The sequence below is a fragment of the Alternaria incomplexa genome (genome assembly GCF_024043165.1).
Source record: "Alternaria incomplexa strain BMP 0042 chromosome Unknown scaffold_1, whole genome shotgun sequence".
Taxonomy (NCBI): Eukaryota; Fungi; Ascomycota; class Dothideomycetes; order Pleosporales; family Pleosporaceae; genus Alternaria; species Alternaria incomplexa.
Window position 1 is genome coordinate 79,153 of NW_026249850.1, and position 19,921 is coordinate 99,073.

The 19,921-nt window shown below is 51.5% G+C and overlaps 5 protein-coding genes across 5 annotated transcripts; 3 read left to right on the forward strand and 2 right to left on the reverse strand.

Moving 5' to 3' along the window:
• Positions 1–415: 415 nt before the first annotated feature.
• On the forward strand, positions 416–803 carry J4E90_000028 (uncharacterized protein; the record flags this gene model as incomplete). The annotated part of the gene is made up of 2 exons (XM_051429626.1): positions 416–422; positions 475–803. 2 exons carry the CDS (start codon positions 416–418, stop codon positions 801–803), a joined length of 336 nt encoding a protein of 111 aa, XP_051295113.1.
• A 4,418-nt stretch (positions 804–5,221) lies between these two features.
• J4E90_000029 (uncharacterized protein) lies at positions 5,222–6,025 on the reverse strand (the record flags this gene model as incomplete). The annotated part of the gene is made up of 1 exon (XM_051429627.1): positions 5,222–6,025. One exon carries the CDS (start codon positions 6,023–6,025, stop codon positions 5,222–5,224), a length of 804 nt encoding a protein of 267 aa, XP_051295114.1.
• Positions 6,026–13,509: 7,484 nt separating this feature from the next.
• Positions 13,510–15,499, forward strand: J4E90_000030 (uncharacterized protein; the record flags this gene model as incomplete). Its single annotated transcript, XM_051429628.1, has 3 exons — positions 13,510–13,847; positions 13,897–14,604; positions 14,644–15,499. The coding sequence occupies 3 exons, from the start codon at positions 13,510–13,512 to the stop codon at positions 15,497–15,499; spliced, it is 1,902 nt and encodes a 633-aa protein (XP_051295115.1).
• Positions 15,500–16,874: 1,375 nt separating this feature from the next.
• Positions 16,875–17,615, reverse strand: J4E90_000031 (uncharacterized protein; the record flags this gene model as incomplete). The annotated part of the gene is made up of 1 exon (XM_051429629.1): positions 16,875–17,615. The coding sequence occupies one exon, from the start codon at positions 17,613–17,615 to the stop codon at positions 16,875–16,877; it is 741 nt and encodes a 246-aa protein (XP_051295116.1).
• Positions 17,616–18,315: 700 nt separating this feature from the next.
• Positions 18,316–19,584, forward strand: J4E90_000032 (uncharacterized protein; the record flags this gene model as incomplete). Its single annotated transcript, XM_051429630.1, has 1 exon — positions 18,316–19,584. One exon carries the CDS (start codon positions 18,316–18,318, stop codon positions 19,582–19,584), a length of 1,269 nt encoding a protein of 422 aa, XP_051295117.1.
• Positions 19,585–19,921: the final 337 nt, after the last annotated feature.

The window sequence follows — 19,921 nt, forward strand, 5'->3', positions numbered from 1 at the left end:
ACTAATATACGGATGTCTACATGGCTGGGCATATAGCATGTTGGGGTATGCGTTGGTTTACTCAAACTCGATAAGAACGAGCCGATCTGGTTTCTGGAGCGCGTAGTCCGACATCGGCTGGAAACTGTATCGAAGACGTCAAAGCAAAGCAAGCGTCGAAAAGAAGAGCTCAGTCCTCTCCAGACGTTTTAGACTTATCGAGACGCAATGAAGGAGGACGAATATCTTCTCAGTTTGATATTATAACCCTGGATATCATTTTCAACAAAATAATCCATGTCATCAAAGCCTGGTTGCGGGACTTTGGGGCCTTAAATCCTGGCTTGATTCCTGGATCCAAAGTCAGTCTTAAATCTATTCGAGACATCGCAATGGCATCTGCAGTCTTGTCTTCAGCAGACAAGAAACCGCAAATATGGAACGTCCTCCATCACATCATCAGTCGCGTCGGCAACATGTGTTACTTGCGCGCAGAGGCCCATCGCGGTACTATAAAACTGCAGCCCCGCAGCCCGGCATACAAAGGCCAGTTTCTTCCTACTGCTACTGTCTTTGGTGGCCCGAACTCGCCCGAGGTTCCTGAGGACTGGCAGAACAAGTGGGATGTCGTCGCTGTTAAAGGCGCATACGACTACCATGTCTCCACTTCGGCGCTTTTGACATCAGAGCAGAGAGCTGCAGATAAAGAGCGCAATGACTTCTTGAAAAAGCTTATTACTATCACGTACCCAGACTCTAACCATGAGACAAGTTATCGGGATCTCGGAATAGATTTCAGGGATGTCGTGCCACGAAAGTCGTGAAAAGGCATAGTGGTTTATTCAACGCGAACCTCATTTTGAGCGTATCGCGTGTATTGATGGAGGTCTTCCTGTGTGTATGTCGTCTTTCCTCTGCTAGTATATGTAGATTCAACGGATTTAATAGTTTCGGCGTCGCAGTCACGCTCGAGGTGGACTGTGTAGACAAACAAGAAGTAAAAGGCGGTTAGTGTTACTCGAGTGGGGCAAGCGGGTCAACTCGAACGCAAAGACTCTGTACCTCCATGGCATCCTTGTCCCTAGTCGTATCTTCCCTAAGGAGCTACCCATCTCTCCTCTAATCTGAGGCGCTGAGCATTGGAGTCGAGCTCTCTCCTGACACTTGATCATCTGAGTTGGTGTTGCTAAACTTCTTGAGTACAGAAGAGGGATCCGGGGGTCATGTACCAACGATTTTGAAAGACAAAACTACTACTTTCCTTCGGACGAGCACTGCCAAGGCTAACAAAATTCGAGAAGTAAGACTCTCTCTTTGATCGATGATTGTCCTTTGCTTTTTTCTTTTTCTTCGCAAAAAAAGCTATGTAATCGTCAGAGAAACCCTCCGAGAGAAACCTGAATAAGCATACATCAAGCGGCGGTAACGTATGTGACTGAGTGCGCGCATGGAGTGCATGGGAATGGAACAGAATTCGTGCGCCCAGTGCGCACGACAGCGATGTGCAGCCATCGTCTGCCTGCTTTGAATGCACTTCGGAGCTCTCAGCCGACAATGAGGAGGGGTTATGATTACAGACTAATCACTGACTGGCCACCGTACACTGCTAGTAACTGCAGTGTAAGAGAGCACACCCGGAGATGGTGGTTGGTGAGCAGATTTGCGATTGTATAGCACGCATGTCGTTGTGACTGGTGGCATGCAGCTCCAGACTACATGTGGAGGCGCCGGGCAATCTCCTCATTATTCTTTCTGAAATCCTTCGAGGTTGCATGTTGTCATGCAATTGCGTATCCTGCACACCGCCGGAAGGCAAGCCCGTACCACTCTGGAGGACACATTTTGCCCTAGGGCGGCGCTAGGTTCGCCGATCCTTCCTTTCGGCAAAACGTTCCGAGCCGCTAAGTCCCTAACTCGCCGTAAACGCGTCCTTTACTTTATGCAGCATTTTCATTGCATGCAAAGACAAGGAGTGCGGAGAGAGCAAATGCGCAGTATGACGAAGTGGGAGAAATTGATTGCTTCGATGCGACCCTCCGAAAATGAAGGCTCCACGCATCATGTCGCATGTGAGCAACCTACGCTCTCTCCATGATGAGCAACTCAAACTTCTACGCCTCCCAGTCGACTTTTGACACTACATTCAGCAACAAGTTGTATCTGGAACAGCCGAGCAGCCCCCACCTCGTGGACACCTGCTCACAGCTGGACGAGTCTTCCTGGGCTTTGTCGGACACCTTTTTCGACAAGGCTGTTGCATGCTATGACCTTCCGAACGAACTCTTACCCAGGTCCTCAGAGGTCTCAACAACTGCCTTTGCCACTGCGGATGCGAGCTCGATCCAGGCTCTTTCGCCTGATTACGTGTCTCGACGACAGGCTACACCAACGCCCTCTTCCTGCAGCGATAGGTCATCAGATGTTTCGTTCTGCGCTCCAAAGTGCGAGTCTCCCTCACAGATTTCTGCTGATGTAGGGACGACACCCAAGCGCCAGATAAGAAAACCAGGCCAGCCCAAACTCGATCCGATCGCACAAAGCGCATCAGGCGCATCAACGAAAGGCCAATGCACCACTAGCATACCACACAAAATAGTCGAGCGGAAGTACCGTGAAGGCTTGAAAGCGCAGCTGGAGAGACTGCGAAGAGCAGTGCCAGCGCTGCTGCAGAGCGGTGATCTGGACGGCACTAGCCAACCAAAACCAAGTAAATCTATGGTGATTGCCGCCGCCATCAATCACATCGAGATGGTCACGCTGGAGCGCGACATGTTGCAGAACGAGAACAACGAGATCAGCAAGTACAAAAAAGAGAATACCAGTTCGAAGGGCAGACGATGGTCAAAGAGAAGACGAGTGGATCCTGATTCTGGGTCAGCCGTTTCTTGAGTGTTGTAGCGAGCTGCGACTCCAAGACTGTGCCCGACGATGTGGGCACAATGTTATCTCAGGGAAGTGTGTCGTCTACACATGTTGAGACTGATAGACAAATGACATATCTTACTAGACGCTCCATGACCTGCCTGATTCTTTCCAGAACTCTTAGAGCTGTCGCGTCTACCGGGTCGTTGAAGGATGCAGAGAATCTACCGTCAGGCTCGGCGTAACGACCATATTGAGGATGTTTGGAAGGAGGACTGCACGGAACATGTCTGCATCGGTTCAGACGGACTGGCAGCCGACCTTGTCTGTATTTACAATACCGGGGTGTCACCGGTTCCTTTTCTTTCTTAGCGTCACCACACCTCTCATCCTGCCAGCGGGAGACCCAAGCGCTGGAGATCACTGATAAGAAACTCGGCAGGCGAATGCAGACGTGCCAAAAATAACCACCCTTCCAGCAACAGTGGGCTGACATCGAGACCTAACGCCAGGCCTTGGAACGACGGATTTCACCGCCACCTTCCCTTTTACTATCTGTTTTTGAGCAAGGGCTTGACTGCGCAATCCTCAGTACTGCTTTTGCAAACCTTGCCTGTGTACTGTAGTTTATTCATGTAGCTTTGGCATTCTAGCTCTAGTATGCCCAAAAATGTTTTACAGGGTTTCAGTCTCTTCAGAGTGGCCTGACATGTGTCCACCTTGGATGTTCTCTCACGTACGTTCAAGTTGAAGAGCACTTCGCGTTCAGCAAGATCTCGCACCACATCACGTTTTACGCATCAGCAGGCATGTTACTAAGCTATTTAATACATTCTTGCACTGATAGTTTCCAGTACATCACCTGATATCTTGCCAGTTCACCAGCCGACTGCTTAACAGATTAAACAAAAGGAACAACACCAACATACAATCAAGGCCAACAAGATCGCCCAGCTTTCTTTAACGCTCTCGAAATATGTCCTATCGGAGCGATGTTTTGCACCACTCTGCCTCAATTCGCTCTGACAACGGCCTCTGGTCGCGTAGATCTCGACCAGACCTATCGCATAATTACGCAACCTCTCCGAAAGCCGATCTACGCGAAACTACCAACATGTACTATCTCGAGATAGAACTTCCAGGCATAGGCGGGCCGCGCGATATCGAAACGCACTGGCTAGATGAGAGTACTTTGCAGATCAAAGCGACAATTCACAAAACAAACCCAGAAGCGGTGTGGTGCGACGATAAATCCGACGACAAGCTTCATCAGCAAATCACTCATGCCGGAGCCACAGAAAACAAGTTCGACGAGCAGGTTAGCTCCAAGCAGAATATCCTAGGTCAGAGGCGGGGACGCCAGGGGAGTCATGTGGCGCCGATAATGAAGTTTTGGCTCAACGAGCGTACAACTGGCGTCTTCATGCGCAACGTTTGTTTTGCAGCCGCTGTAGACATAGATAGCGTCCAAGCAAGGCTTAGCGAGGGACTATTGATGATCATGGTGCCGAAGAGGGATGCAGTGGCCCTCGAAGCGAAGGAGATCTTTATCGAAAGCGCATAGCCTGTCTGAACAGCGAAAAGTGGGCTCCGAGTGCGTTTCTGTCTAGATTGAGACAACGTTGTTGGTATCACACAACTATCATGTCAGTTCATACCCGAATTCATCCGAACAAGAGACAATCAACATATGTGCGAGTTTATAGAAGGGTTCTCAGCTTCGTAGTAGGATGTGTCCGTCTCACGCAACATTCTCCCTTACCTCCACTGCTTGTCGGCTACTCATCATCGGTGCCTTCTTCGCTTTTCGAAAAGCACTAATTGAACCGGAGTCAGAGGCTTCTACTGTTCCCAGCTGGTTCTGAGGCGGAAAGATGCGATGTTTTCAGCTTGTACGACCTCATTTTCGACTTCAGCTCGCGTCACGAAGGCTCTGTTGTGTGAAACTCTGTCCTGCGCGCTTGTAGAAACCGACCCTTCTGCACTTTCAGGACCCATCGTGTCTGCCAACCCTTTTGCAGCTGTTAATAGCACATAAGCTAACCTTGCATGTGCTTTGCGTCTATTGATGAGCGGCAAGACAAGTTAGACGTGGACAAAGATGTGTCGAGAAGGTATCGATGAAGTCTTTATGAATTTACTAAGACTATACCACAGAGCCAGCATTAGCATTGCATAGTAACTTTGCGACGTGTCAATCCAGAGAAGCAAGGGACAGGTGGAAGAGAGCCTCTTGATTAACACCGAGGATACAAATACGCCAAGGGAAGCCGCAGGAACTACAAACAAAAGGGAAGGCGCAGGACTCGTCCGTCCACTGCGTGACTATGGCAACAGCGGAGTTCTATCGCTGTATCTTGATTCGTCGTTCACTTGCTACTCAATTTCTCCACATCGTCCCGCCAAGCAGCTCGTTTCCTTCTCGGAGCCTGTCCCTCTCAAGCTCGATCTTTGCAATATACTCGACCGCGCACGACAGCACCATCGCTTTGCTCGGCTTCGGCCGCCCGATTACAGCGCCCTCTTCGCTCTGCGACAACGTCGGAACAGCGCGTCTCAGTCTCCCCAGATCCGAGTTCAACCCCTGGCGGTACTTGCGCTCAACCTGATTGTGCGGCTGACGTGGCGCACCATGGCTTTGCTTTGAAGAGAAGGTGTTGATAGATGGGCCTGGCTTCGCGCCAGGAAGGTTGCGGTTGAGCGTTGGACGGCCGCGTTTACGCCGGGCTTGTCGTGGAGCCGACTCCTTGTCTGGCGAAGTCGCTTCGCTCGAGGTCTTGCGCTCGGATATCGAACAGGACAAGGATGGAGATGCAAGGGCTGTGATGCTGTCGGTACTGAGAGGTGAAGCAGAGTAAAGTCCGGCGTTGGACGCGCTAGGCATGTCCAGGTCGAACGTGGAAACTGCGTCGAAACTAGATGCGCAACCTTGCCCGAATTCGTCAAGTGGCTGTCTGGGGTAGTTCGCTAAGCAATAATCCCAGCCCGCGGGGTATTCGACGGACGGGTGAGATTGTTCAGAATAGGCAGAATTAAGAAAGTTTTCTAGCGATTGGTCGGGCAGGGCAATGTACAAGCCGATAGGGTAGGCTTGGTCGAATGAGTCTTGCCAGTAACAGGAATCGTCGATGGGCGAGTAATCAGCATCGGCGGCCACAGGTTTGGCAGAGAAATCTGAGTACATGGTGATCTGACTGTGAGAAGCACAGTGAAGTGAATCAGTGATGGTATCGAGTCGCACGGTTGCTGAACAACGGTGTAGACTCCAAGGACAGGTAACGTGGCCGTGTTCAAGCTCGAGGATGCGGGCTTCACACTAGAGGAAGGTAGAAACGGATAAGAATGGCACAAGTATTGCGTGTGGTGCTCCTGCGATGCATTAGTCTATGTCGAGATGCCTTCATATACCCACCTGGCAGCTTTCGCGTACGCTTACTGCCTTCTAGGCTCCACTCACAGCCTACAGCAACAGCCCACGACGACGGTAATCGAAAGATAGTGGGCTGTTAACGGCACCGCCAACGTTGGACCAGAGGTCTAGCATCGCCGATGAGCAGTTGCTGCTATTGACCTGTAACGTCGCAGTATCGTGACATGCCCGACATCCCAGCAAATTTCTGTCCTCGTACCTCACTGCATGCGCCCCAGCGGTTATGTGTAGATATGCTTTGGGCCTAGGTCTAAAGTGCGGCTGTGTAGTATTCATCGTACAGCTCTGGAGCTGGAGCCCTGGAGCCATCGACAAGATGCAGAACGTGGTTTCTCCGGGGAAAACAGTGTACGCGCAATCCTTCGAGCAGGTTTTTGCGGTCCATACTGTTCCAAAGCTTATCTGAGCTGCAAAATGCCGGATATCTAGGATTGCTTGTCCTTCCTCTCGAAGTGCAAAGCCTAGCGCAATGCGCTGTTCTCAGCAGAAGAGACCCTTTCTAAACCGGCGACCACCGCCGGCGCTCTGACACTTCATCGAATACTGGAAGGGCGTCACGACTATACGTGCAAGACACTGGTCCTATCTGCAAAATCCACGAGCTCACGACAGTACGTTTTCCCGCGCGTCGTCACTGTAGCGTTACCTGAGCATAAACTCGGATTTTTTCCAGCACTTCACAGCGACAAGACGAAGAGGCATCATAATTATGTCCAATCGGCATCATTTCCCGATACCTTGGCATGCATGGTTCAGTCAGCGCCTTCACATTACCTAAATGACATCATTTGCCCTGCATACTACGAAACGCCAAGCTAGGGCTAGGTGAGCCCGCTCCATAATTTTGTATACGGGAACAGATGAGTTCGATCTCCTTCGATCCAGACGTTCTCTTCTGTCGGCTCTGTAGCGGCAGATAGGGACTGGATACATTGCTTGTCAAATCAAGCCTTCGGTAACACCGCAGCGACTAGCTACAGTTGTTCTGAAGTATTGGGGGGATGTGTCAGATTGTTCCTGCCAGCCCCGTGCACATCAGACCCTCTTTGTGCACTCTACTTTGATTTCTACCCCGCATGCCTTTCTTGCAGAGCTCAGCTTGCACTCCTGTCAGCCTCCTGCACTTCAATACCTTGTCGATAAGGCACCAGTGCTAGGCCCTAACACAACGGGGAAGGACCGAGAAAAACGGCATACCCCGCGATCAGGAAGCGAGACGTACCCAGGCGGAATTGGAGCGGGGGCATCCGGCGCATCGCCACCATAGGTATTATTCGAGCACGACAGTTTGAGTCCAGAAGCATTGGCAGGATCTCTTGACACATCGATACAAGGCGACAAACAGCCTGAGATTTCTTGTAATCGACACTCACCATTCACTTCGGAGCGCGTCGCGACATCCTTGCGCGCAAAATGCGGCTTGTGGAACTCAAAAGGACGAAGCGTCTAGCCGTCTCTCATCCAGAGATCAGCCGGGATGGCCGTCCTGTCGCGCGATCTGCACCAGCCGCGCGCAACGCTACTGCACCACAACTATGGCGCATCGATATCCCCCGCGCTTGATCACTAGCTAGGTTGGATGTGCACCTTTCTGCAATACTTTTCACACTGTTCTAAAGCAGTGCTGTCCCAAGATATTTGCTTGTGGCAGATCTCGAGATCCCGACATGCAGGCTGTAGACGAGATTGTGGGCGATTTCCAGTTCTGTGTTGTCGGCGGACCTACCTGGTCTATTGCCATGCAGTGACCGTAATGCGCACTTCCGCACTGGCGTGGTGTGACCTCACCCCATAGACTAGCGCCGATTCGAACACTTCCGCACAAAAGACATCATGCCATAGCCTGACTTAATATGATCCTAGAACGGGCAGACGACGGAGGATGCTATAAGATGGTACTTGATTGACGAAGTATCCTTCGCAACGCCAGGACTAATAATCGATACCTCAAGCATATTGGCCCAGTTTACCACTACCTCCTAGCACTGGCATGACACAAATACGCGACAGCAGCTTGGAAGGTACGGACGCAATTCGCTCAGACAATCTCCCTTTGGCCTCTCCGGGTGCCTTTCTATATACTGGAGCCCGCCGAGATATAGTAGGACTCGGCTCGATACCTACTCTCGACCTTACTTTAAAAGATAGGCCCAGCAACATAGCCATTTTAAAAGATGCCAACTGTTCGCAAGAAGGTAGAAGAAACATCAAGCTCATAACAAGCGGCTTCCGCTCATACATCATAGGAGGCAGAGTCAGAAAAGCCCCTTGGCTGTCACCGCACACGGCAGAACAGCAAAAGCGCATGTGGCATCATTCATCCCTAGCTATGGGGGAGAAACAAGTTGCTGATGAATGGGGTTTCAAGAGCACAAACGTTTCCAGATCGCAGTCGCCTCACGACACTGCTGAGCCACGAAGCACCAAAGATGGTAGAGGGAATGAGGAGGGTGGGGAGCCTCCAAGCCGTACCTATCTGGAAGATGGAAGAACAAAGTGAAGTAGCGCATATCTTAGTGTAATTTCTTGTGTATAAGGCGATGGTTGCAAAGTTACACAATATTACTATGATGTGATAATTCTACTGACCTTTGGCAGCGTCAAAGGTGAGTGCCTTCCAAAGATTCAGCACTATGGCTAGCAGGCCAAGGAGTGTAATTAATGTCCATGTCTAATACGGCTCCTATCAGGATAGAATCTGCGTAGTACTGCAGGAAACGGCATTTGCATCTACCCTTAGATAATCTTTCCTGTTGCTAGGTGTTCGCTGGTCCGTTCTCGCTGCGCAGACCTGCGCGTCTTTGCCGCCCATTCCCGGTCGATTGTACTTGTAACAAGAATGAATCCCTCTGTCTGCAAATCTTCCATCAAAGGCATCGGCAATGCATTCTTACTAGCTAAGCTAGAGTGCGTGTGTTGGATTGCTGTAGCCTAACAACCAAGCATAGGCAATTTTACTCTATGACGGTCTGCAGAATGTGATAGGGCAGTTGCTCAACTCTTCCCGAGCGCCCAGCTCGCAGTCCGTGGGTGTTTGATATCGTGTCGATTGTGACTGTGAGCACCTCCCCGCCCTGTCCTTCTGCATAGACGACCACATCATCTCCATGCTTCCACCCGTCGCAGCCGTTATTGACGTCGTACACGGAGAAGAAGTCGGTTTCGTAGCCTTCTCTGGTGAGGGCCATCTTGGCTTCTTTCTTTGCGACGTTTAGGTCGGTGCAAGTAGCGGGGACGGTGACATGGAAGAATTGTTCGGCCGGGTCTCTCGGGTCGAACAGGGTACGCTTGACGACGTAGAGATTGTCGCTAGCCATCGCAAAACTAGGGATGATTTCGATGCAGTTGTGAGGAGTGGTTTAATTTCTAGTATTAAGATACTTCAACAGAGAGGCCGATTAGGACGTTGCTACATAGCTTGATTTGGTACCCATTCTGTCACGCGAGGTTGCGCCATGTCAGCACAGGTGGTGTGATTACTCTTTTGTGCGTCTCGCATGTGTCTCTCTACATGTCGAAATGCACAGCTCGGTCCTAGGGAAGTTGGCTAGCGCGTCGGTAAGCGTTACCATATGAACCGAGATAAGCATACCAAAACTGCCTGTATTCGTTTTCCAGCTAGTGGCGTGATGGTGTAGAGGTAGATAAAACGCGAAGGTGGCGATTCACTGCGACAAGAGTGTATGATTTTGGGAACGTCAGATGCGACCATCAACGCAGTTTCGATATCTGATCAACCTTGTTCATTGCTAGAAAGAACCCTGCCGCTCCAAGTATAGACCTCGTACAGGAGCTGCCTCAATCATCTTAGGAAAGCAGATCCCTCTTTGCTCCAAGGGACCTCTTGCCTAGCCTGCGTATTCTGAGGTGTTCGTTCTAGAAGAAATCTCTCCAAGCGATAACAAGACAAGTCCTCTGCATAGCTCGCTCAGCAATTGTATAAAAGGAGACCTTGGCAGGATACTTGCTCATACAACATCTACTACAACCTCCGCACGAACACCAATATGCCTCGGTCTAGAAACATGATCAAAACGTTAAGCGAACTGAGTCAACCTAAAGCTATGCTCACCGAGCTGCTTGACACTTGGCTCGTCTACCCGGATATGAGGGTAGGTGCGTGGACTCAGGATCGTCTTATGCTCGTCGAGCAACGGATCCATAGAGAGCATCGCCTCCACGGCGATGCCGAAACAGCTGCATCTATTGCAACAAATCTCATCTCTACTTGATCTATGAGAGAGAGTAAACTAGGTGGGATCACGATGAGGACTCAAGGGCGCTAGAAAGAGGAAGGAAGCCGTTAAACCACATTAATTTCGAAATTCCCAGCCAGATTATCAAGGTATTGACTCGAAAGCTTGTAGAACACTACTTGTACATTCTTTTTGTAATAATCCCGTTACGCTGGATCGTAATTGGTTAAATAAAGTCCGACAGGCACAGCGGATGCGTTCTGAGGAAGCCGATCATCGACCCGAGAGCAAGGGATCGTCGCGCCCTGTGGGGGCCTTTGACCATCGAGCGAGGGATAACTTTTACTCAGGAGTCCTCTCGCTGTACATCTCGATACTGTCGCACGACGTTTGCATAGCCTGGTGTGCCTGGTGATGCGACCGAAAACTGCTACGGAGCCTAACAAAGTCCTGACACTAGCAGTAGGTACGGCATTGAGTACGGCCAAGCCGGCTGCCAATTCTGACCGGACTTGAACGGCGAGTAACGACGTTGCAACATGCTCACTCCCTGCTTCGACGCGAAGACCCTAACCGAGATGTTCACATAAGTGGGGCTACAAGCTTACCCCTCATAATTTGTCTGCCGGTTGTTGGGACATGACCTAGGCTCGCATGAGGTCAGGCCACAACATCACACATTTACTGTTGCTCAAGGATCGACTCCAGAGAAGACTGCTCCTCCCATGCCACGGGGGTTCTTGGCTAAGGCTTGGGTAACGTACCACTCGCAGTTGCACTATGGTAATGCTAGAGTCTAGGCGTGGTTCGTGGTGCTTGGCCTTTGAGACAGCTAGAATGCGTGGTCTCTAGTCTACCAAACAAACGTCAGTATAGCTGGGACAGACTCTTGGCTTGGAACTACAACAGATGGCTGTGCCTTGAACACATTGCGTGCAACAGATAATCCCGACAAGAAAACATGCAGCGACTCGACATAGGGCAGGTTCATAATGGCGCTACAGATGGTGGAGATAGGGTCTTCGAGTATAGCGTTCGATTTTGCGATTTGTTCTCCAGGATACAAATCAGATTGTGGGACTGGAGCGACGAGGCTGCTGCCGAGCTGGAGGACTTGGACTGTCAACCCGGCCTGTACCATACCTCTTGGGACAAGTTACTCACACGACCTAACCGAGATCAATTAACTGTTAACCCTGAAGGGGTCGATACTCACGGCACCGACGCATTCCGGAAAATAAGGACAAATCTGGCAGACCGTGTCGACACCCCGAACACCATAACTGTCGATTTGGAGCCAGGACTGGGCCACGGGATTTTGGCTCTGACAGTGGAGTTTCGGCTGAGGAGCGATGGTCACAAAATCATGATCGAAACCTGCAGCGTGAGAAGTGCCCAAGAGAAATGTAGCGGGGACGACGCAGCAAGGCATGCTCTTGAAGAAATGACCAAGGAGGTGGAGGAGAGAGAGGAACAACTGAGAGCTCGGGAAGCTAGCATTCGTCTGGGATACATGAAGCTGTTGGGGATGGCAAAAGTGATGGAGCGCATTCTTGGATCACTCAATGGTCAACGGGCCACGCAACTGGATTAGCTATTAAATAGACGCTACATGCTTGCCAGCCTTGAGGCGCGGCTGATTTGTCACGCCTCTTGTTGGGGCAGCCTCCAAAACCTACCTACTTTGTTGTCTTTTCTGATTCATAACAAGACTGGTGCCTCCCTTTGCTATACGCGTTCGTGTTAACCTGCTATAGCTTCTCTACAAATCTTCAGCATTATCTGCTGCAGTCTGTCCGCTTTATAGGTACTCCGGTCTGTCTTAGTGACAAGCTCGTTCGCTTCTCTACCGGCTTTTAGGTTAAGGATCGCAGTATTTCTCTAGCCTAGGTTTTTATTATCTACCTTGTTAGCGACTCTATAACTATAAGCTATATCTGAGATTTTTCTAGTCTAATGATACGTTGTTACGTTAAGGTATTGTAAGGTAGGTAGAGTTTTAATAGAGTCTTAGCAAAAGCTAGCTACTCGCTATGCACCTACGTTATCTTAGCTTCTTATACCTCTCTTAATTTACATAGCGTTAACAAGGTCGCTAGCGTCTTGTGAACTAACTTTCCTGCCCTGCCTGCCAGCCCTGTTGTCGCCCTGCCCGCTGCTTGTTCATCAATTGGCCGGACGACAGCTAGAGACTGGAGTATGATCGACATCCCTACCTGTTCGTACGAACGATGTGTGCAATCCAGTATTTGCACACGCCATGGTCCAATCGGATGATTCTGCCAAACTACTCCTACGCGTGCCGGGCCGATCGTGCATCTTGCACAGCGGGCCGATGCTTCCGCTTGGTGTCACATACAGCCTTGTTTGTCCACGCTCGCATGCGTGGCGTGGTACAAACCTACGTGTTACGCTCTTAGCCAATAAAACCTCCTGCACGTAGGCGCGCGTCGATGCAACATGTAGACTGCGAGAAGAAGGCGTTCAATAGTATGCCTTGGCCGCCATCCTCTTGGTCTCTCGGTACTCCATTAACGCAACACTGAAGAGCTACCTGCGACTCCCGCATTCCATTCGATACTTTTGCGCAAGAGCCATTGCGAACTCAAAAGTTCATCTTCTCCAGGACCCCGATCCCTGGTCAAAACCAGCCCTCAGGCATCGCAAACATTTCATCCCCACCGGGCACTCTTCTCTCGACTACTATCCGTAGCAATGGATGTTTGCAAGGACCTCACGCAGTATATGCAGACTCTACAACAGCATAAACGCGTTCTCCAAGATGCTCAGAAGAAGAAGGGCCAGCGCCCCCGCGACCGCAAAGACAGAGACACAATGCTGTTAGAATTCATGATGGCGTCGATGTCCATGGCAGCTCGGAGTACAAAGCAAACTGCACACGCGTCGTTCGTTCCCCCAGCATACCCACCCTGCGTCACCTCTCTCGATGACTTGAAGTCTATCACGCTTGATGATCTGAGGCTTGAGACGCACCATCGCGGTCGCTATCTTCTGTTGCGCGCAATCACTTTGCCATATCGTATGACTGGGATTCTAGTGCTGGCTGAGGATGCATGCGGGGACGCCACTCTGTTGCAACTATACCAGCAGGAAGATGAGACGATCCGCCCAGCAACTGATATCGTCGGCGAAGGTTCGATTTTCATCATCAAGGAGCCGTTCTTCAAGCTCACGGCGTCTGGTGATTACAGTGTGCGAGTCGATCATCTTTCCGATATCGCATATCTCACCAGTGAGGATACTAGAGTACCCTCGTCATGGCGGCCGAGATTGCGGGAGTTGGAAGGATCAGCGGATTCTTTGAAGCTTGAGGGGAACATACTCCTAGGGAAAGGGAAGTTCTGGGAAGCTATCGATAAGTGAGTGCGACGGTCGAAGTCCGTGTGACTGCGCTAACGTTCATGCCAGATATACGACCGCTCTGACACAATCGACCTCACTTCACGAGAAGAAAGTCATCAAGCGAAACAGGTCACTAGCATTCCTCAAAACCAAGCAATACGACGCCGCGTTCACCGACACTGGCTTCCAGACCTTCAGTGAAGAACCTTCGGAGAAAGCACTCTTTCGCGCAGCGGAGGCACTATACCACCTCGCTCGCTATGACGAGTGCCGCCAAGTTCTCGAACAGCTCTGCAACATCTTCCCAGCCAACAAAGAAGCAGCGGCTACGCTTACTCGTGCCCAACGTCGATGCACTGAGTCTAGCACCGGCGAATTCGATTTCAAGCTTCTCCAAGCCGAAGCAAAGAAGTATCAACCTCCCCATCTTGATCATGCTACATACGTGGGCCCGTTGCAAGTTCGCAAAGTCAAAGGTAAAGGTCGCGGCTTGTTTGTAACCAAGTCTGTTCAGGTAGGAGATTTGCTACTGTGTGAGAAGGCTTTCAGCCATGCTCATGTCGATGAAGAGGGGGGGAGCAACGCAGGCATGAAACTCTTGATGAACGTGGAGACTATGAAAGGCTTCATGGGCGGCCAGGCTGACCTCCTCCGGATGATCACACAAAAGCTGTTCAAGAATGCCTCGACGGCCTCTGCTTTCACCGACCTGCATCACGGCGACTACGAAGCAGTTGATGCGAAATTCGTTGATGGACAGCCGATAGTAGATACGTAAGTGCGCCCTAACCCCGCAGTCAAACGACTTTGCAGACTGACGCAATCCTCTTCAAGCTTCCTCGTCGAACGAACAATGTCTCTCAACGTCTTTGGCTGCCCTGTCACGTCGCTCAAGAGCCACAAAGACCTCAAAGCCAACAAGGCTTCGGAGGAAAAGGAATTTCATTCCTGCGGTATCTGGATCAAGGCCTCATACATCAATCACAGCTGCCTCGGTAACGTCCGCCGATCGTTCATCGGAGATATGATGATCGTGCGCGCAGCGGAATATCTAGAGGCCGGCACAGAACTGTCGTTCCCATACGAGGCTCCCGATGGAGTCTACACTTCGAAGCCTGGCCAGAAATTTGAGAGCTGGGGGTTTGTCTGCAACTGTGCGTTGTGCGAAGACATCAAGGCCACGAAATCGGCCGTAGTGACGCAGCGGCGAAGCTTGTTGGACCAGATGAATCGACTATGCAAATCATCGTCGACAGGAAACGCCCTAACGAAGAAATTCGAACGCTCGCTTAAGGCATCGAACGAGACGTACGTCCGACCCGCCGAAGACGTTCCGCGACTCCTACTGTGGGACCCGCAGCTGCTGCTGACCCGAATCTACATGCAACAGCCTGATCTTGCCAAGGGGTTGGAATCGATGGGTAAGATCCTCCAGAGCCTAGGCTTTACCTTTACTGGGCTCGATCGCACGCCTTCAGCTTTCGTAGTCACGAGGTGGGGTCATATAGTGGACCATCTAGTGGAGGCCTTTCTACATGCACGATCGGCATTTGAGCAGTCGAAGTTGGGGGACAAGGCGAAACAGGCGGACCAATATGCACGGGTGGTGTACCGGGTGGTAGTTGGTGAAGATACGTCGTTTGATAAGACGTATCCCAGGTCTTCGTAGGTGGTCGAAGAAGCGAAGTGCATGCGTTGTAGACTACGCGCGATTAGTTAGTGATCTCTGCAACATGATCTACCTCCGTTGTATGTGTCACACAAATTGTATGTTCAATGATCCACTACCATGCAACCCAGTCTCTGCTTCCTGTCACTTTCCGCTGCTCAAACCAATTTACCACCTCCAGTTGATACCCTCGCAGCCGCTCCGCCGTTTCCCCACTCACATCCCCAAGCACCGCCCCAGGATATGCTCCAACAGGAAAACACTCCACAACGCCCTCCACAGTCCAATACGGAAGACTTTCCCTCCCTGTCTCTTGCCTCGCATACATATACACCTCCACCAAACAAACATCATGTCGCAGAACCCGACGAAACCGCCAACCCAGCCAACCATCCTCCTCCGCCCTCCACGAGTCAAACCCAACACGAAACCCACAACCCCGCTGCAACAACAGCATATGCGAAGCAGTGATAGAAGTGAATTTGTGATTCCGCGGATCGCGTGGCAGGAGCTGATGGGTAAGCATCTCATCCTGAACAGTAAAGGACTTGCATAGGGCGAGGCGGAAAGTCTGTAATTTCGGCATGCCAAGAAAGGTCCATCGGAGAAGCCTGGTTGTCCTGCTGGGGCCCCAGTGTGGACTTAGGGTAAGATGGCGTATACAGAATGTGGCGTGTTGGACGTGACGGAACGCGGTTTTGATGCGGGCGCGCGTGGTGATTTCGTTCTCCTGCCGAACTTTTACCTAGCTTGTGAAATGCATTTTTGTCACGCGGTTCATGATAGTAATGGACACGAATAGCGCCTTCTTTTGCAGTTGGTCTTGTTCTAGCATCTCGTTGTGGAGACGAGTACATTCTGCTAGGACGCCGGGCTCAGGCGCGTTGTGGAATGTCACTTTGATGACGTCGAAGGTAGCGTAACGGGTATCAGTGTACCCCTGGGTGTTCCAGAGCCAGTCGATTTGTAGGTCACGAGGGATCTTGTCGTGGGTGGTGTTTCGGAGTTCGCGTGGAAGGGATAGGAGTTTGGATGGGGTCTTGTTCTTTGCATTGCGAGGTAGGCAGTTGCCCATCTTGACTAACGTAGGGAGGTAATGTTGGTCTAGGGTGAAGTTCCGGATAAACAGTGCTCGACCCAGAAGTGCGAGGGGTAACTTCTATTTAGACTTTGCTGTCGAATGGTTTGTTCAGATGCTTGCCTCCTATGTGCTGTTAGTCAATCCGACGTCACACAATGCTCGCCGAATGTGGAAATACAACAAAATATCATTCAGGTCCAATCCGGAGGGTAAGACCCCGCCAGTTCAAAAACACCAGCCCAATCCCAACATAGGTATAGTATCAGAAAATCCTCGTCCAAACTCTTCATCACCTTACAACCCCTCCCTGAACACACTCCTCCGACTCTCCGTCGGGCTGTTCTCTACACTATCCACACTGCCCGCTTTCTTGTGCTTGCTTACACTGGGCATGGTGGCCGTAGCACCACCCCGATAACTCGTATCCGCATCGAGCACCGGCCTGGGACTCACACCCCTCAGACTCGCCGCATTATCGTCGCCAAACGGATTCCTCCCACTCTGCGCATCGAGATGTTCGTCGTAGGAATCGCGTGTGCGGCTGCGTCCGCGACTTGGCTCGACATTGTTATACGGCGTAGGATTCGCATACGGATTCGCAGTCTGCCCGCCATGGGTAGACGCCGGTTCATGAAGCCCAAGTTCCTGCTCTTCATAGTATGCCTCGTCGCCCACGCGCGAACTCCACGCCTCATCAGGATCAAGACGACTTCCCGCGCCGCGGCCACCGCCGACGCCGCGCCCGCCGCTGTAGCCGGCATCTTCGTAGCCGCTACCCGTTGTGTACCGGTTGTTTCTGTTTTTGAACTTGCGCACTTGGGTGTCGAACCAGCCTTTGATGCCGGTGGGCGCGGGACCAGGGTAGTTTGAGGTTGCGCCAGCGTCAGAGGAGCGGCTGAAGGCTACCATTGGGTTCATGGAGGGTGGAGGTAGGCCATTGCGGGAGGCGTTCCATCGGGCGTAGAAGTACCATCCGAAGTAGGAGAAGGAGAGGAGGAGCAGCAGGATGATGATGAAGACTAGCCAGCCGTTCATGGTTGCGGTGGTCGTGTGGGTTGTTGTGGGGAGGGCTTAGGGTCGCATGTGCGGTTTGCTGGTGGTGGGCGCGATTGCGCGGATCCGATGGGTTTGCTGTCGCTGATGCAGACGGTCGTGTCTCTCTGGGCAGGAGGCGATGGGCCTGATGGTGTCCCGACAGGCGTGGAATGCGACGTCGGCTGGCTGCGCCGCAATGTCAATTTGTTGGTGTAGCTGACAGGCGCGGCTGAGTTCCTCCAGCCCAGGCGGCTGCGTAGTATCGCCAAGTGATGACGTAACCCTTGCTGACGCCGCTGCCCGAATCTAACAACTGTTAAATTGACGGAGAAATCCTTTGCGATCTTAACAGTGATAGGAAGTAATGTTTAACCCCTATCGTCAAAATGTGTTCCGACGGAAAAGTTTCAGATTGATGCGTGCTTTTCGTCTCACGACGAGGCCGTTATTGAACATGACGCACGCGGACTAGCGCCGACCGTAACGAAAAATGGGGCAGGTGGGATTGCGCGATTGGGCTGCCAGCCTATCACGCCTATCTCCACACCATGGCGTGGGTGACATTGCATCTCGTGGGAACTGGACGTCTGTCCCTCGGATCAACTTCCGGTCATATTTGGACTGATCATCATCTTACTCATTTGCGATCGCACTACAGTAAAAAGTCCGGCCGAGTCATTGTTTACACTAGGCTGCCATCATGAACAGATCTGGCGGGGACGATCAGCATCGCAAGATCGTGTTCACGACTCAAAGCGTCCATGGCGAGTCAGAGGCTGTTTTGACATTACAAGAGCACAAAGATCCTACGAGGCCACCTTTCTTGATTAGTTTATCAACAAGACCTCGCGATAAACAACCACCGTTCTCCCCACCCGAAAAGCGCGAGACCCATGTTATCATCTCGAGTGGCTCAGGTCATGGACTCGCGGATGAGTTCTACTCCAGCGCCGTCCGCCCGATCCTCGAAAGCATACATGGAAACAAAGGCGTCGAAGAGTTGAAAGTACATACCACGGAATCGCCAACCAGCATCTTGGAACTCACCGACGCCGTCCTGTTTCCAGCCGCCAATCAAGGAAAACCAATGCGCATCATCCTCCTCTCAGGCGACGGCGGCATCGTAGATCTCGTAAATGGTCTCTCATCCAGAACACCAAACCCACAGACCTACATCCCCCCACAAGTCGTGATCCTCCCTCTCGGCACAGCAAACGCGCTCTACCACTCCATCAACGCAGGCGGATACGACACATGGGGTCTCACCACCCTGACATCATGGCAAGCAAAGCCCCTCCCCACATTCACAGCGACCTTCTCCCCCGGCGCCCGCCTCCTCATCGACGAAGGCCAACAAGAGCAAGAACTACCCAAAGACGCACAGGGCAACGGCATTCTCAACGGCGCAGTGGTAGCCTCCTGGGGCATGCACGCCACGCTCGTCGGCGACAGCGACACAACCGAGTACCGCAAGCACGGCGTCGAGCGCTTCAAGATGGCCGCGAAAGAAGCTTTGTACCCAGCCGATGGCTCACCACCACATCCGTACAAAGGCAAAGTCTCTGTTCTCCAAGAAAAAGATCGTTGGACCACTCTACCAGAAGAAGAACACATGTACATCCTCGCAACCATGGTATCGCATCTCGAGAAACCATTCTGCATCTCCCCTGCTACTAAACCGCTAGACGGGAGTATGCACCTTGTTCATTTTACCCCGAGGAGTGGCGATGAGGTCATGGGTATCATGAATAAGGCGTATGATGGGGGTAAGCATGTTGGGGATGGGGATGTGAGGTATGAGAGTATTGATGGGTTGAGGATTGAGTTCGAGGGGAAGGAGGAGGACGGGAGGTGGAGGAGGATATGTGTTGATGGGAAGATTGTAAGGTTGGAGAAGGATGGGTGGGTTGAGGTTAGGAGGGTGAAGGAGGGGGGTGGGAAGGGGGTGTTGGATGTTGTTGTTGTTTAGGGTGGTGTTGTTGCGATTGAGGGGAGGGATGGTCGGTTGATATCATTTGGATGGATGACTTTATGAGTGCGCGACTGTGTCCGTCGTCATTGTGTTATCTGCTGCAAGCCACTCTGTATGGGAATCGCAAGACATCATCTCATTGAGTACAGCCCACACAAACCCGCCCCGTCCCCTTCACTTCTGCAACCCCCCGCATACGCTCTCACTTCACTTCCGTCCGCAATACCGCCACCCCTCACCCCTCACCCTCACCCCCAGATCCACCCCCATATATCGATCACTCCTTACTCATGTATATATATCTTCTAATTTCTAAAACTACCCATCGAACGCG